Raw genomic sequence first — 15,735 nt, 5'->3', positions numbered from 1 at the left:
GTTTCCTCTCTCCCGGCCCGGCGTAGGCCTCGGGGTTGCTTAGCAACCGCTTCCCGGCGTGCACCGCGGTTTGCCTCGCCACGCCGGAAGTGCGGCGGCTCCTTCCGGTCGCTGCGTGTGAGGACGGAAGGAGCGCGATGCCGACCGGCGACTACGAGTGAGGGGACGGGGATGGGAACGGGGACGGGGATGGGAACGGGGAGGAGGGCGGGGGTTTGGGGGCCGGTGGGGTGCGGTTTGGGGGTCGGCGGGTCGCGGGAATGAGGCCTCGTGGGGCCCCGGGGGTGAGGCCTAATAGGCCGCGGGTGTGAGGCCTGTGCGGGGCTGTGAGCGGTGAGGGGACGGGAGCGAATCGGTTATAAAGCCCTTGATGGGGGCATATCGGTTATAAACCCCTTGATGGGGGCGAATCGGTTATAAACCCCTTGATGGGGGCAGATCGGTTATAAACCCCTTGATGGGGGCGAATCGGTTATAAACCCCTTGATGGGGGCGAATCGGTTATAAACCCCTTGGTGGGGGTGGTGGGGACCCGGGGTGAAGGGGACACCGGGGTGGCTGAGGGGACATGAGGGTTGAAGGCTCTGCTGTCTCCGCAGCTCCAAGCCCAGCTGGGCCGACCAGGTGGAAGAGGAGGGTGGAGAGGACGGTGAGTGACTCCCGCAGCTTCCTTGCCCCTTTTATCGCCCGCGGAGGATTCCCAGAGGAAAAAAGAGCAGCTGCTGCGCCCAAAATGGCCCAGAGATGCATCTGCTCCTCAGCCAGGGCTCCGGACAGGCTGAGCGGGGCTGAGACAACGAGCAGGATCCTTCTCACCGTGCTCATTCAACGCGTTGCAGCAGCTGGGGGAGCGCAGGGGTGGAGCAGCTGCAGTTTCACAGTGTCAGGGGTTGAAGGGACCTCAAAGCTCATCCAGTGCAACCCCCCGGAGCGGGAACACCCAGCTGAGGGGACACAGGAACGTGGCCCTGTCCTTGAACTGAGGGGCCACAACTGGACACACTATTCCAGATGTGACACACTATTCCAGATGTGGCCTCCCCAGGGCAGAGCAGAGGGGCAGGAGAACCTCTCTGACCCACTGACCACCCCCTTCCAATCCCCCCCAGGTCCCATTGGCTTCCTGGCCACAAGGGCCCAGTGCTGGCTCAGCCCACAGCACCCGCTATTCCCAGCTGGGCTCCCATCCAAGCACTGACCGGGCCCGACCCTGCTTAGCTTCCCAGATCAGACCAGATGGGGCGTTCTCAGGGTGCTATGGCTGTATATATCATATATACGTATATAAATATGTTCCCCAAGTATATCCTGATAGTATCTGAACTAAAGGGCAGAGTAGAGGGGCAGGAGAACCTCTCTGACCCACTGACCACCCCCTTCTAATCCCCCCCAGGTACCATTTGTCTCCCATCCAAGCACTGACCGGGCCTAACCCTGCTTAGCTTCCCAGATCAGGTGTTCTCAGGGTGCTATGGCTGTATACATTATATATGTGTATATATATATGTTACCCAAGTATATCCTGATAGTATCTGAACTAAACCCTTTTTTCAAGGGCAGCGTAGAGGGGCAGGAGAACCCCTCTCAACCTACGAACCACCCCCTTCTAATCCCCCCCAGGATGCGATTTCTCAGCTTTTTAGCCTTTTTCTGTGCTAAGGGAGAGAGCAGGACCCCTTCTCCTTGTGGGGGAAGCTGTGCCGGGGCGGGGGGCTCCCATGACACCCCCCGTTTTATTCCCGCAGACAAATGCATCACCAGCGAGCTGCTGAAGGACATCCCCCTGCCCGGGGTGCTGGGGGGCAGCCTGAGCGCCGAGGCCGAGCTGCTGAAGGGAGGTGAGAACAGCGCCAGAGCCTTGCGGGGGGGCTGGTTTTGGGGCCTCCTACCCCACATCAAACGTTGTCCCACTGTCCCCTCCCCGCAGGGCCGCTCCCCTCCCCGAAAGAGCTCATTAACGGCAACATCAAAACCATCACGGAGTATCGCGAGGAGGAGGATGGGCGCAAGGTGAAGGTGAGCAGCCTGGAATTGGGGCTTCTTCCCCCTCCAAACTCCCCTTTTCCTGTTTCCTTTCCCCTGTTTCTCCTGTCCCGCCTTGCACAACCCCAAACCCGTCCCGTGCGAGGCCGAGGGGCGTCTGTTGCTTCCTCCTCCCTTGATTCGGTTCCTTTGCGCCTTTCCAGATCATCCGCACCTTCCGCATCGAAACCAGGAAGGCGTCCAAGGCGGTGGCGCGTCGGAAGGTGAGGGAAATGGGGGAAATGGGGGAAAAGGAAGGAAATGGGGGAGAGGAGGGAGGGAAATGGGGGAGAGGAGGAAGGAAATGGGGGAAAAGGAAGGAAATGGGGGAGAGGAGGGAGAGAAATGGGGGAGAGGAGGGAGAGAAATGGGGGAGAGGAGGGAGAGAAATGGGGGAGAGGAAGGAGGGAAATGGGGGAAAAGGAAGGAAATGGGGGAGAGGAGGGAGAGAAATGGGGGAGAGGAGGGAGAGAAATGGGGGAAAAGGAGGGAAATGGGGGAGAGGAGGGAGGGAAATGGGGGAAAAGGAGGGAAATGGGGGAGAGGAGGGAAATGGGGGAGAGGAGGAAGGGAAATGGGGGAGAGGAGGAAGGAAATGGGGGAAAAGGAAGGAAATGGGGGAGAGGAGGGAGGGAAATGGGGGAGAGGAGGGAGGGAAATGGGGGAGAGGAGGGAGAGAAATGGGGGAGAGGAAGGAGGGAAATGGGGGAAAAGGAAGGAAATGGGGGAGAGGAGGGAGAGAAATGGGGGAGAGGAGGGAGAGAAATGGGGGAAAAGGAGGGAAATGGGGGAGAGGAGGGAGGGAAATGGGGGAAAAGGAGGGAAATGGGGGAGAGGAGGGAGGGAAATGGGGGAAAAGGAGGGAAATGGGGGAGAGGAGGGAGGGAAATGGGGGAAAAGGAGGGAAATGGGGGAGAGGAGGGAGGGAAATGGGGGAAAAGGAGGGAAATGGGGGAGAGGAGGGAGGGAAATGGGTGAAAAGGAAGGAAATGGGGGAGAGGAGGAAGGGAAATGGGGGAGAGGAGGGAAATGGGTGAAAAGGAAGGGAAATGGGGGAGAGGAGGGAAATGGGTGAAAAGGAAGGGAAATGGGGGAGAGGAGGGAAATGGGTGAAAAGGAAGGGAAATGGGGGAGAGGAGGGAAATGGGTGAAAAGGAAGGGAAATGGGTGAAAAGGAAGGGAAATGGGTGAAAAGGAAGGGAAATGGGTGAAAAGGAAGGGAAATGGGGGAGAGGAGGAAGGGAAATGGGGGAGAGGAGGAAGGGAAATGGGTGAAAAGGAAGGAAATGGGAGAGAGGAAGAAGGGAAATGGGTGAGAGGGATGGAAATGGGTGAGAGAAGGGAAACAGGTGAGAGGCGGGATGGCAATAGCTGCTCCAGGAGGAACCGTTTCATCTCCCTTCCCACCATCCCTCCTGCTCCATTTCCAGCAGCGTGCAGGTGGGGTCCCCCCTTTCCCCACCCCTATTCATTGTTTCCCACCCCCCCAGAACTGGAAGAAATTCGGCAACTCGGAATTCGACGCCCCCGGCCCCAACGTCGCCACCACCACCGTGAGCGACGACGTCTTCATGACCTTCATCACCAGCAAGGAGGTGGGTGGGTGGGTGCAGGGGGTGCACCCAGCGAGGGGGTGTCCCCACCACTCATCCCTGTCCCCCTGCGCCCCCCCAGGACCTGAACTGCCAGGAGGAGGAGGATCCCATGAACAAACTGAAGGGGCAGAAGATCGTTTCGTGCCGCATCTGCAAAGGCGACCACTGGACGACGCGTTGTCCCTACAAGGACACGCTGGGGCCCATGCAGAAGGAGTTGGCCGAGCAGCTTGGACTATCCACTGGCGAGAAGGAGAAGCTCCCCGGAGGTTCGACACCCCAAAATTTAGGGGGTGAAAGGGGGTCGCTGCCTGTCCACGGGCAACCTGACCCTCCCGCTTGTTCTTTTCCTCCCTGCAGAGCCGGAGCCGGTGCAGGCGCAGACGAGCAAGACGGGAAAATACGTCCCACCGAGCCTGCGCGACGGCGCCAGCCGCCGCGGGGAGTCCATGCAGCCCAACCGCAGGGGTACGGCGGGTTTTGGGGGGCGGGGGTGGCTCCCCCGTGCTCCAGATAACACCCTTGAGCTCCCGTTCCCCCTCAGCTGATGACAATGCCACCATCCGTGTCACCAACCTGTCGGAGGACACGCGGGAGACCGATCTCCAGGAGCTTTTCCGGCCGTTCGGTTCCATCTCCAGGATTTATTTGGCCAAGGACAAGACCACCGGGCAGTCCAAGGTGGGTGTTTTGGGGTTCCCCTCCTTACATGGGGGTGTGGGGAGACCCCCCCAACTCCCTTTCACCCTCTTGCTGTCCCCCCCTGCAGGGTTTCGCCTTCATCAGCTTCCACCGCCGCGAGGACGCGGCGCGGGCCATCGCCGGCGTCTCCGGTTTTGGCTACGACCACTTGATCCTCAACGTGGAATGGGCCAAGTAAGTGCTGGGGGGGTGGCTCGGGGGGTATTTTGGGGTGCTGGGGGGGTCTACATGCAGCTGTCTGTGTCCTTACCGCGCTGTTCCCCCCCGCAGACCCTCCACCAACTGAACGCGGTGGTGCCGGCTCCGGGCAAAGTGCGGTTGGCGCTTCGAAATAAAGATGCACGGTCTGGTATGCACAGAGGTCTGGGTCTCACTGGCCTGGAACAGCCCCGGCCCTGGCCCTGGCCCCACGCTGGGGCTGTCCTTGTCCCCACGCTGTCCTTGTCCCCACGCTGGGGCTGTCCTTGTCCCCACGGTGTCCTTGTCCCCACACTGGGGCTGTTCCTGTCCCCACACTGGGGCTGTCCCTGTCCCCACGCTGTCCTTGTCTCCACGCTGTCCTTATCCCCACACTGTCCCTGTCCCCATGCTGGGGCTGTCGCTGTCCCCAGACTGTCCTTGTCCCCACGCTGGGGCTGTCCTTGTCCCCACACTGTCCCTGTCCCCACGCTGGGGCTATCCCTGTCCCCAGACTGTCCTTGTCCCCACACTGGGGCTGTCCTTGTCCCCACACTGGGGCTGTTCTGTCCCCAAGCTGTCCCTGTCCCCACGCTGTCCATGTCCCCACACTGGGACTGTCCTTGTCCCCACACTGGGGCTGTCCTTGTCCCCACAGTGTCCCTGTCCCCACACTGGGGCTGTTCTGTCCCCAAGCTGTCCCTGTCCCCATGCTCTCCATGTCCCCACACTGGGACTGTCCCTGTCCCCACGCTGTCCCTATCCCCACACTGTCCCTGGCCCCACACTGGGGCTGTCCATGTCCCCACACTGTCTGTGTCCCCACACTGTCCCTGTCGCCACGTTGGGGCTGTTCCTGGCCCCACGCTGTCCTTGGCCCTACCCTGGGGCTGTCCTTGGCCCCACACTGTCCCCACAATGTCCCTATGCCGACGCTGGGGCTGTCCCCACACTGTCCTTGTCCCCACACTGGGGCTGTCCTTGTCCCCATGCTGGGGCTGTCCCAGTCCCCACACTGTCCCTATCCCAATGTTGTCCCTGTCCCCACGCTGTCCCTGTCTCCACAGTGTCCCTGTCACTGTCCCCACATTGTCCCTGTCCCCACGCTGGGGCTCTCGCTGTCCCCACACTGGGGCTCTCGCTGTCCCCACACTGTCCTTGTCCCCACACTGGGGCTGTCCCTGTGCCCACACTAGGACTGTCCCTATCCCCACATTGTCGCTGTCCCCACGCTGTCCTTATCCCCACACTGTCCTTGTCCCCACACTAGGGCTGTCCCTGTGCCCACACTGTCCCTATCCCCACATTGTCGCTGTCCCAACACTGTCGCTGTCCCCACACTGGGACTGCCCCTATCCCCACACTGTCCCTGTCTCCACATTGTTGCTGTCCCCACACTGTCCCTGTCCCCAGCTCACCCCCACCCCAGACACCGCGGTGGTGCCGGTGGCGCCTGAACCAGCACCGTAGGGTCAGTTTCTAGTGCTGAACACAAGACCCCTCTGCCACAAAACGCGGCAACGCCCGGCAGCACTTTCCCTTTTGCCTTTAATCACCATTTCCCCACACTCCCCCAGCCCTTGCTGCCCCATCGTTGCCACTTTGGGGGTGTTTTAGGCCACCGGGCGCATCTCGGCGTGCTCGGCGCGCTCGCCGGCGGCGTTGGCACCGCAGCAGCTCGGCGCGCTGTCGGGCAGCGCGGCGTAGAGCAGCGGCTGCAGGCAGACGTTGAGGTTCACCAGGATCTTGCAGACCTGCGCGGCGGCATGGACGGCTCTGGACACACCGCAATTCTCCGCGCCGGGCGCCAGCAAACGCCGCCGCAGGTTGAGGTTCCGGAAAACGTGGTACGGGAGGTAGGAAAAGGCGTAAAGAGCCACCCCGGCACCCACCAACAACCCCACTTTGCGCTTCTCCACCGGCTCGAGGTGACGGTTGCGCCAAACGGTGCGGAGAACTGCGGCGTAGCAGGCGGCGGTGAGGACGAACGGCAGCGCGCAGCCCAGCGCCGCCACGGCCAGGCTGTACGGGTAGAACCGCGGCAACCGCTCCGGCGCCGCGCTCCCCAAACACTCCGTGGCGCCTTCCCCGTCTTCCCGCAGCTCGGCGAAGAACAAGGTGGGCGCCGCAAGCGCCGCGGCCAGCGCCCAAACGACCGCGCTCAGCGCCTGGGCGCCGCGGCGGTGCAGCCGCCCGCGCGTCCGCAGCGGGTGCACGATGGCGAGGAAGCGGTTGAGGCTGATGCAGGCGAGGAAGAAGATGCCGCCGTAGAGGTTGCAGTTGAAGAGGAAGCGCTCGAGCCTGCACAGCGCCGCGCCGTAGCGCCAATCCTTGGGCGGGTAGTAATACGCGGCTAAAAACGGCAGCGACAGGGAGTAGAGGAGCCCGCTGAGCGCCAGGTGGAAGGAGTAGACGGAGCCGCTGTGCCAGGAGCGCGCCGTGGCGGCCAAGCGGTAAACGGCGGCGGCGTTGCCCAGCAGCGCCGGTGGGAATTGCGCCGCCAGCACCGGCCACAGAGACTCCTGGATGGCGCTGAAGTTGCCGCAGCGGGTGAGCGGAGCCGCCGTGGCGAGGGGGGACGCAAGGGGGGGTCCTGCCGGTCGCCCCCCGAGCGCGGGGTGGTGGTTGCGGGTAGGGAAGTGGGTGGAGTCGCTGGCAATGCGGTGCGATCAAGGCCTTGGGCCTTTTGGGACAGGATGTGGCGCCCTGGGGGGACTTTGAGTGGATCTGGGGGTGCAGGTAGAGATCTTGGGGTGCAGGCAGGGATCTTGGGGTGCACACAGGACTCCTGGGGTGCAGGTAGGGATCCCAGGTACACACAGGACTCTTGGGGTGCAGGGAGGGATCTTGGGGTGCACACAGGACTCTCAGGGTGCAGGCAGGGATCTGGGGGTCCAAGTAGGGTTCTTGGGGTGCAGGCAGGATTCTTGGGGTGCAGGTAGAGATCTGGGGGTGCAGGCAGAGATCCTAGGTGCGGGCAGGGATCCCAGGCACGGGTAGGGATCTTGGGGTGCACACAGGACTCTCAGGGTGCAGGCAGGGATCTGGGGGTGCAAGTAGGGTTCTTGGGGTGCAGGCAGGACTCGTGCGGTGCAGGTAGAGATCTTGGGGTGCAGGCAGGGATCTGGGGGTGCAGGTAGAGACCTTGGGGTGCAAGTAGGGTTCTTGAGGTGCAGGCAGGGATTTGGGGGTGCAGTCAGGGATCTGGGGGCGCAGGCAGGGGGGTCCGTGTTCCCGCCCGCAGCCCCACTCACCCTCCGGCTCCGCGTCCTCTTCTGTCCCTCCCCTCGGTGACAATCCCAGGGCCACCCCCTGTCCCCCTATGGAACTTCCCCTTGTCACCCAGAACCTCCTGCCCGCGCAGGCAGGGGCTGCCTGACCAGAGTCACGGGGTTCGGCAACAACCACACCCCACAACCCCCCCAAAAACCAGCAGAGCCACAGGGGCCATCCCACACTGTGTATTGCACGGGGCGGGGGGGCCTCATTTCCTCTTCCCAACCCCCCCAATCACAGTCCCGGCGCGTGGCCGCAGCTTCACCGCTTCCCCTTCTTGGCACGGCCCGGCCGCCGGAAAATCATCTTCCCCTTCGTCAGCACCTTCCCTCTGCCCTTCGGCCTCGCGGCGCCGCCGTCACCCCCCCGGTGGGTTCTTCGGCGCGGTTTGCGCCCCATCGCCCCTTTCCCGGTGCCGCCGCGCTGCCGCGGGTCCCTCTGTGCCGCGTCTCCCTTCCCCGGCACCGCGGAGCCGGGATCCTCCGGTTGGCTTTGCCGGCGGCGCTTCCGCAAGGGCGCGGCGCCCGAGGAGCTTCGCTTCCGCTTGGGGAAGAGATCTTGGGGGGGAAAGACAAGAAATAGGGGTTCAGCGGCAAAACCGGGGCGGCGGGGGCGCGGCGCGGGGGTGAGGGGGTGTCAGAGCGTTTACTTTGAACCAAAATCACCGGGAGCTCAAGGTTTTGGTGTCATCAGCCACTGCCGGCATAAGGAGGGGACAACCTGGCCTGTCTGGACTCACCTTTATCGGGCTCCTCGCCCACCTCCTCCCGGTAATATTCGGCATCGTTGTCGCTCTCTGAATGCTCCGCCACCTCCGGCTGCTCCGGCGCGCCGGGGTCCTCGGCGTCGCTGTCACCGTCCTGCTGCCGTTTCCGCCGCATCCCGGCCAGGCTCTTCTCCCTGCGGTGCCACCGTGGTGTGGGGCGCTGCCACAACGCTGCCGGATCCCCCGTTACCGGATCGCGCCGTGACCGGATCGCTCACCTCTGCGCCTCGCGCTGCCGCCGCTTGCGCTCCACGTCCGCCTCCTGCTTGTGCCGCCGCTCCGCCTTGAGCCGCAGCTTCGCCTCCTTCCGCGCCAGCATCTCCCGCACCTCGCTCTCCGTCTTGTGCACTTGGGACGCACCGGGAAATGGGGTGAGACACCGCGGTTTGACCCCCGGCGAGGTCCCCTCCCGGCGTTTCGCGGCGCTTACCAAAACCGTGGTAGAGCACGTTGCCCTGCGCCAGCCCCTCCTCGACCTTCACGAGCTGCAGCGTCATGCGGGGGCCGATCTGCGGGGATATAGGGGGCACCGATCAGGCTCCACGACCCCTCCGGCGCGATGGTGACCGCGGCGTCACCGGCGTCACCCACCTCGGTGAGGCGCACGGCGCTTTGCTGCTCCTTCATGTTACCGCGGCCGGCGTACGCCTGCGGTAGCTCCAGCGTGTTGTGGGTCCCATCCTGCTCGGCTTCGCTCTCCGAGAGGTTGATGTCCCTGCTCGGGAGGAGGGGACGCGTTTGGGGACGAGGCGGGAGGTGTCACCGGGACTTCTGTCACCCTCTCCGGGTCACCCCACTCACTTGACCAGGAGTTCGCTGATGTCTTCCAAGCGGCTCATGTTGGGGAACTTCTCCTGCAGCAGCTTCTTGAGGCCTTTGCTGACGCCCACGGGAACGACCTTCACGCTGCTGCGGGAGGAGGAGGAGGAGGAAGGGGAGGAAGAGCCGGATGTGGGGGTGCAGGGGGTTCCCGAAGATTTGGGGGTGACACTCACTAGTGCCTGAAATGGAGTTGTTGTGTCTCGGCGTCGTAGGCGATGAGCAAACAGCGCTTGATGTTGTTGAGGTTGACCTGGGGGAGGAAATGAGGAGGAAGAAAGGGAGGAAAGAGGAGAGAGAGAAAAAGGAAGAGGAACAGGACATGAGGAAGAAACAGAGACAAGAAAAGTGGAGAGAGATGGGAAAAGCAAAAGAGGAGATGAGAAAGAAGAAGAAAGAAAAGGGGGAGAGAGAAGAAGAGGAGGAAATGAAGAGAAGGGGAAGAGGAAGGGAAGGCAGAGAAGAGAGAAGAGGAGGAAGAGAAGAGGAGGAGGAGGAAGAGAAGAGGAGGAGGAGGAAGAGAAGAGGAGGAGGAGGAAGAGAAGAGGAGGAGGAGGAAGAGAAGAGGAGGAGGAGGAAGAGAAGAGGAGGAGGAGGAAGAGAGGAGGAGGAGGAAGAGAGGAGGAGGAGGAAGAGAGGAGGAGGAGGAAGAGAAGAGGAGGAAGAGAAGAGGAGGAGGAGGAGGAGGAGGAGGAAGAGGAGAGGAGGAGGAAGAGAAGAGGAGGAGGAGGAAGAGGAGAGGAGGAAGAAGAGGAAAAGGAAGAGGAGAGGAGGAGGAAGAGGAGGAGAAAGAGGAGAGGAGGACGAAGAGAGAAGAGAAGAGAAGAGAAGAGAAGAGAAGAGAAGAGAAGAGAAGAGAAGAGAAGAGAAGAGAAGAGAAGAGAAGAGAAGAGAAGAGAAGAGAAGAGGGAGAAGGAAATAGGAGGAGAAAAGAGAGGAAACAAGAATACTTCAGCTGAATAGAACCAGCATTTGGTCTCGTTAATTCTCACCCCGTTAACGACTCCTCAATGCTCCAACCCCTAGAGATCCCTCACCAGCGTCCCCCCCTCCATGATCGATATATGGACCCCTGAGGGAGCGAGGCCCCCCCGGACCCCCCGGCTCACCCTGTGGACGTTGATGGAGGGGAACATGTTCTGGAACATGCTGGCCATGACCTTGACCTGGATCTGCTGGAGCCCGAAGTTGCTGAGGACCAGGAGGGGGTGGTGGGTGAACTGCTGCTCGTGCATGCGGTGCCGCTTGAGGGACGACACCACGTCCTTGATCAGCGAGTACTGGGGGGGACATGGAGATGGGTGAGGATGAGGAGGAGACGCTAGGGAGGAAGATGGGGGGGGTGTGGTTAGGAGGGACCCACCTGCAGCACCTTGAATGTCAAGGTCGGGCCCCCGGGCAGGCGGAAAAGCTTCTGGGGTGGGGGGGAAGGGGTGGTTGGTGTTGGGAATGGAACTGGTGGTGCCACCATTGACCCCTCCCGGTCACCATTGACCCCCTCCTGGTCACCACTGACCCCCCCAATAACCACTGACCACCCCCAGTCACCACTGACCCCCCTCAGTCGCCACTGATTCCCCCCCTGGTCATCACTGACCCGCCCCCAATCACCACTCTTCCCCCTGCCCCCCCGGTCACTATTGACCCCCCCTGTCACCACTGTCCCCTCCAGTCACCACTATCACCCCCCAATCACCATTGACCCTCCCACCCCAGTCACCATTGACGCCCCCCAATCACCATTGACCCTATTGACTCCCCCCCCAGTCACTATTGACCCCCCCACCCCAGCCACCACTGGTCACCACTGACCCCCCCAGTCACCACTGAACCCCCCAAGCCATCATTATCCCCCCAACCTGGGTCACCAATGAACCCCTTAAGCCACCACCGACCCCCCCAGTCACCACTGACCCCCACCCCAGTCACTGACCCCCCCGTGCAGACACATCAGTGCGTTTACTTTGACTAAAATCACGGCACAAACTCAGCGCGATTTTCTCATCATCTGCGTCTGCAAATTTGGGGTGACCCCCCCCCAAAATGGTACCAAAGGGCCCCCCCCAAACCCCAAAGGGTGTGTGTGTGGGGTCGCTACTCACAAAGTTGATGCTGGAGGAGGATTTGCTGAAAACCAAGAAGTGTGTGACCCCCAAGGGTCCGGCCACCGCCACAAAGTCCTTCAGAGAGTTGTTCTTGCGCACCTGTGGCACAAAAATGGGTTGGGTTGGATTGGGATGGGTTGGGTTGAGGTGTTGGGTTGGGTTGAGTTGGGCTGGTTGGGTTGGGTTGGTTTGGTTGGGTTGGTTTGGGTTGGGTTGAGTTGGGGTTGGGTTGAGTGGGGTGGGTTGGGTTGAACTGAGTTGGGTTGGGTTGAATTGAGTTGGGGTTGAATTGGGTTGAGTTGGGGTTGGGTTGAGTTGGGGTTGGGTTGAGTTGGGGTTGGGTTGAGTTGGGGTTGGGTTGAGTGGGGTGGGTTGAGTGGGGTGGGGTTGAATTGGGTTGGGTTGAGTGGGGTGGGTTGGGTTGAATTGAGTTGGGTTGGGTTGAATTGAGTTGGGTTGGGTTGACTTGAGTTGGGTTGGGTTGGGTTGAATTGGGTTGGGTTGAATTGAGTTGGGGTTGGGTTGAGTTGGGGTTGGGTTGAGTTGGGGTTGGGTTGAGTTGGGTTGGGTTGAGTTGGGGTTGGGTTGAGTGGGGTGGGTTGAGTGGGGTGGGGTGGGGTGGGCTGAGTTGAGTTGGGTTGAGTGGGGTTGGGTTGCATTATTTTTTTGAGAAAAGCAGAAGAGGAGTGAGAAAAAAAGAGGAGAGGAAAGCATGAGATAAATGTGGAGAGAGAAGAGGAAAGAAGAAGAGAAAAGAGGAAGAGGAGAGAAGGGAAGGGAAGGGAAGGGAAGGGAAGGGAAGGGAAGGGAAGAGAAGAGAAGAGAAGAGAAGAGAAGAGAAGAGAAGAGAAGAGAAGAGAAGAGAAGAGAAGAGAAGAGAAGAGAAGAGAAGAGAAGAGAAGAGAAGAGAAGAGGAGAGAAGAGAAGAGGAGAGAAGAGAAGGAGAGAGGAAGAGAAGAGGAGAGAAGAGAAGGAGAGAGGAAGAGAAGAGGAGGAAGAGAGAGAAGAGAAAGAGAAAGAAGAGAAGGAGGAAGAGAAGAGAAGAGAACATGAGTGAGTGGAGGAAAAAACTGGGAGAGACACGAAAAGAGATGAGAAAAGCAGAAGAGGAGTGAGAAAAATAGAGGAGATAAAAAGACAAAAGGAGAAGAAAGACGAGAGAGAAGTGGAGAGAGAACAAGAGGAGAAAAGAGAAGAGAAGGAAAAGAGAGACCGAAATAGGAAGAGAAGAGAGAAGGAGGAGATGAGAAGAAGAAACCCCATGGTGATGCTGGTGAGGGATCTCAAGAGGTTGGAGCACTGAGGAATCATTAACAGGATGAGTTTTAACGAGGCCAAATGCCGGTTCCATCCACAAAACCACCAAAGCGGGGGGTTCAGGGTCCCCCCCGGCTCACCTTGAGGGCTCTGGCGGTGAAGGGCTCCATCACCTTCCTCACGTCGCCCACCAGCTGCCGCAGGTTCCTGCCGCCGCGCCCGCGGTGGAAGACGAAGGAGTGGGGGACGGTGGCGAAGTCCTGCTGGGCCTGGTGCCGCGCGGCCGCCCGCTCCTTCTTCTGGTGCTTGCTCTGGGGGGGACGCGGGTAATGGGGGGGGGGACAGGGGACAGACCCCTCCCCAGCCCCTTCTGTGCCCCCCGGGAGGGACCGAGCCCCCAGTCCCCGGTAATACCGGGTTCCCCATCCCCTTCTGTCCCCTCCATGAGGGAATGAGCACCCAGTCCCTGATAATAGCGGGTCCCCTGTTCTCTCCTGTCTCCCCCCCCCGCCCAGGACAGACTGAGCCCCCAAGCCCCTTCTGTCCCCCCCAGAAGGGACTGACCCCCGATCCCCAGTAATACCGGGTCCCACATCCCCTCCTGTCCCCCCAAGGAGGGACTGAGCCCCCAATCCCCAGTAATACCGGGTCTCCCATCCCCTCCTGTCCCCCCCAGGAGGGACTGAACCCCCAGTCCCCGGTAATACTGGGTCCCCCATCCCCTTCTGTGCCCCCATGGGAGGGCCCGATCCCCGGTAATACCGGGTCCCCTTTTCCCTCCTGTGTCCCCCAGAAGGGATTGAGCCCCCTATCCCCAGTAATACGGGGTCCCCTGTTCCCTTCTGTCCCCCACAGGAGGTACTGAGCCCCCTATCCCCAGTAATACCGGGTCCCCCATCCCCTTCTGCCCCCCCAGGAGGGACTGAACCCTCAGTCTCCGGTAATACCGGGTCCCCCTGTCCCTGTCTGTGCCCCCGTGGGAGGCCCCGATCCCCGGTAATACCGGGTCCCCCATCCCCTCCTGTCCCCCCCAGGAGGAACAGAGCCCCCGATCCCCGGTAATACCGGGTTCCCCGTTCCCTCCAGGCCCCCGAGAGCCCCCGATCCCCGGTAATACCGGGTTCCCCGTCCCTTCCTGTCCCACCCCGCCTCGGGATGGCCCGATCCCCGGTAATACGGGGTCCCCGTTCCCTTCTACCCCTCGGGGAGGGCCCGATCCCCGGTAGTACCGGGTCCCCCGTTCCCTCCAGGCCCCCGAGAGCCCCCGATCCCCGGTAATACCGGGTCCCCCGGCCCGCCCGCCCCAGGAGGGCCCGATCCCGCGCCAGCCCGACCCCCGTGTCCCGGATCCCCCCCCGGCCGCTTCCCCCGTGTCCCGGATCCCCGGACCGCTCCGTACTTTGCCCGGCCGCCCCATCCCGCCGCCGCCACCACCACCATGCGGTCCCCGGCACTTCCGGCTACTTCCGTCGCGTCACTTCCGGCCGGTCCTTGCCGCGCCGTTGCCATGGTGACGCGGCCTGTTCTTCACCCCCAGCCCCGGTTCCGCTGCTCCCGGTGCCCCCCCCCCCGGGACCCCCCGGGCCCCCCGGGCCGTTCCCGCTCCCGCCATGGCTGGGGGGGCGATGCCTGAAGGGCCGGGACGGCTTCACCCGCCCCCCCGGCCCGGAGAACCCGCGGCGCTAAGGTCAGTGCGAGGGGGCGGTGGAGTCACACGCTTTACTGGACACCCCCCCAAAACCACCCCCCCCGGGTTCATGGGCACCCCCAGAGACCCCTTAGAGAACCCCCAACAACTCCAGGTCCTCCAGAGCCCACTCTGGCCCCCCCAGGTCCCCCAGAGAAACCCCCACCCCACACACAGGTACCCCAGAGCACCTTTGGGATGCCCCCTCAGGCTTTCCCGTCCCACAAAGCCCCCCCAGATCACCCCTCTGGGTTCCTTAGAGCCCCCCCAACACCTCCAGGCCCCCAGAGTCCCCCCAACATCTCCAGGTCCCCTAGAGCCCCCCCAGAGCCCCCCCCAACATCTCCAGGATCCCCAGAGTCCCCTCAACACCTCCAGGTCCCCCAGAGCCCCCCCAACATCTCCAGGATCCCCAGAGTCCCCCCAACACCTCCAGGTCCCCCAGAGCCCCCCCAACATCTCCAGGATTCCCAGAGTCCCCCCAGAGTCCCCCCAACACCTCCAGGTCCCCCAGAGCCCCCCCAGCATCTTCAGGTCCCCCAGAGTCCCCCCCCACATCTCCATGTCCCCCAGAGTCCCCCCCCAACATCTCCAGGTCCCCCAGAGTCTCCCCAACATCTCCAGGTCCCCCAGAGTCTCCCCAGAGTTCCCCCAACATCTCCAAGTCCCCCAGAGTCCCCCCAACATCTCCAGGTCCCCCCAGAGTCTCCCCAACATCTCCAGGTCCCCCAGAGTCCCTCCAACATCTTCAGGTCCCCCAGAGCCCCCCCCCAGCATCTCCAGGATCCCCAGAGTCCCCCCAACATCTCCAGGTCCCCCAGAGCCCCCCCAACATCTCCAGGATCCCCAGAGCCCCCCCAGAGTCCCCCCCAACATCTCCAGGTCCCCCAGAGCCCCCCAAGAATCCTCGAACATCTCCAAGTCTCCCAGAGTCCCCCCAACATCTTCAGGTCCCCCAGAGCCCCCCCAGCATCTTCAGGTCCCCCAGAGTCCCCCTCCACATCTCCAGGTCCCCCAGAGTCCCCCCCAACATCTCCAGGTCCCCCAGAGCCCCCTGAACATCTCCAGGATCCCCAGGGTCCCCTCAACACCTCCAGGTCCCCCAGAGCCTCCCCAGAGTCCCCCCAACATCTCCAGGATCCCCAGAGTCCCCCCAACACCTCCAGGTCCCCCAGAGCCCCCCCAACATCTCCAGGATCCCCAGAGTCCCCCCAACATCTCCAGGTCCCCCAGAGCCCCCCCAACATCTCCAGAGCCCCCTCACCCTCCCCTCAATAATGTCCCTCAATGCTCCCCCACCCCACAGCTCCCCCAAACCCCCCCCCCCAA

At 62.1% G+C, this 15,735-nt stretch overlaps 2 protein-coding genes and 1 pseudogene across 2 annotated transcripts; 1 reads left to right on the top strand and 2 right to left on the bottom strand.

The window, feature by feature from the left end:
* The first annotated feature begins 64 nt into the window (after positions 1-64).
* Positions 65-4,675, top strand: EIF3G (eukaryotic translation initiation factor 3 subunit G). Its single transcript, XM_065859217.2, has 11 exons — positions 65-157; positions 600-649; positions 1,746-1,838; positions 1,928-2,016; positions 2,187-2,246; positions 3,513-3,617; positions 3,697-3,886; positions 3,978-4,085; positions 4,162-4,298; positions 4,387-4,493; positions 4,590-4,675. The coding sequence occupies exons 1-11, from the start codon at positions 138-140 to the stop codon at positions 4,603-4,605; spliced, it is 975 nt and encodes a 324-aa protein (XP_065715289.1). The 5' UTR covers positions 65-137; the 3' UTR covers positions 4,606-4,675.
* LOC136114031 (5S ribosomal RNA) lies at positions 1,151-1,269 on the bottom strand (annotated as a pseudogene).
* Positions 4,676-6,026: 1,351 nt separating the features above from the next.
* On the bottom strand, positions 6,027-14,236 carry LOC136113916 (suppressor of SWI4 1 homolog). Its single transcript, XM_071800633.1, has 13 exons — positions 14,119-14,236; positions 12,860-13,030; positions 11,460-11,561; positions 10,721-10,771; positions 10,467-10,637; positions 9,534-9,610; positions 9,340-9,447; positions 9,130-9,253; positions 8,969-9,047; positions 8,757-8,886; positions 8,512-8,672; positions 8,036-8,329; positions 6,027-7,164 (listed from the first exon to the last, which is right to left on the bottom strand). The coding sequence occupies exons 1-13, from the start codon at positions 14,134-14,136 to the stop codon at positions 6,110-6,112; spliced, it is 2,541 nt and encodes an 846-aa protein (XP_071656734.1). The 5' UTR covers positions 14,137-14,236; the 3' UTR covers positions 6,027-6,109.
* Between the last annotated feature and the right edge of the window lie 1,499 nt (positions 14,237-15,735).

This window comes from Patagioenas fasciata, chromosome 32 (genome assembly GCF_037038585.1).
Source record: "Patagioenas fasciata isolate bPatFas1 chromosome 32, bPatFas1.hap1, whole genome shotgun sequence".
Classification (NCBI taxonomy): domain Eukaryota; kingdom Metazoa; phylum Chordata; class Aves; order Columbiformes; family Columbidae; genus Patagioenas; species Patagioenas fasciata.
The sequence above is the reverse complement of the archived record's forward strand: the minus strand, read 5'-3'. Positions and strand labels throughout refer to the sequence as shown.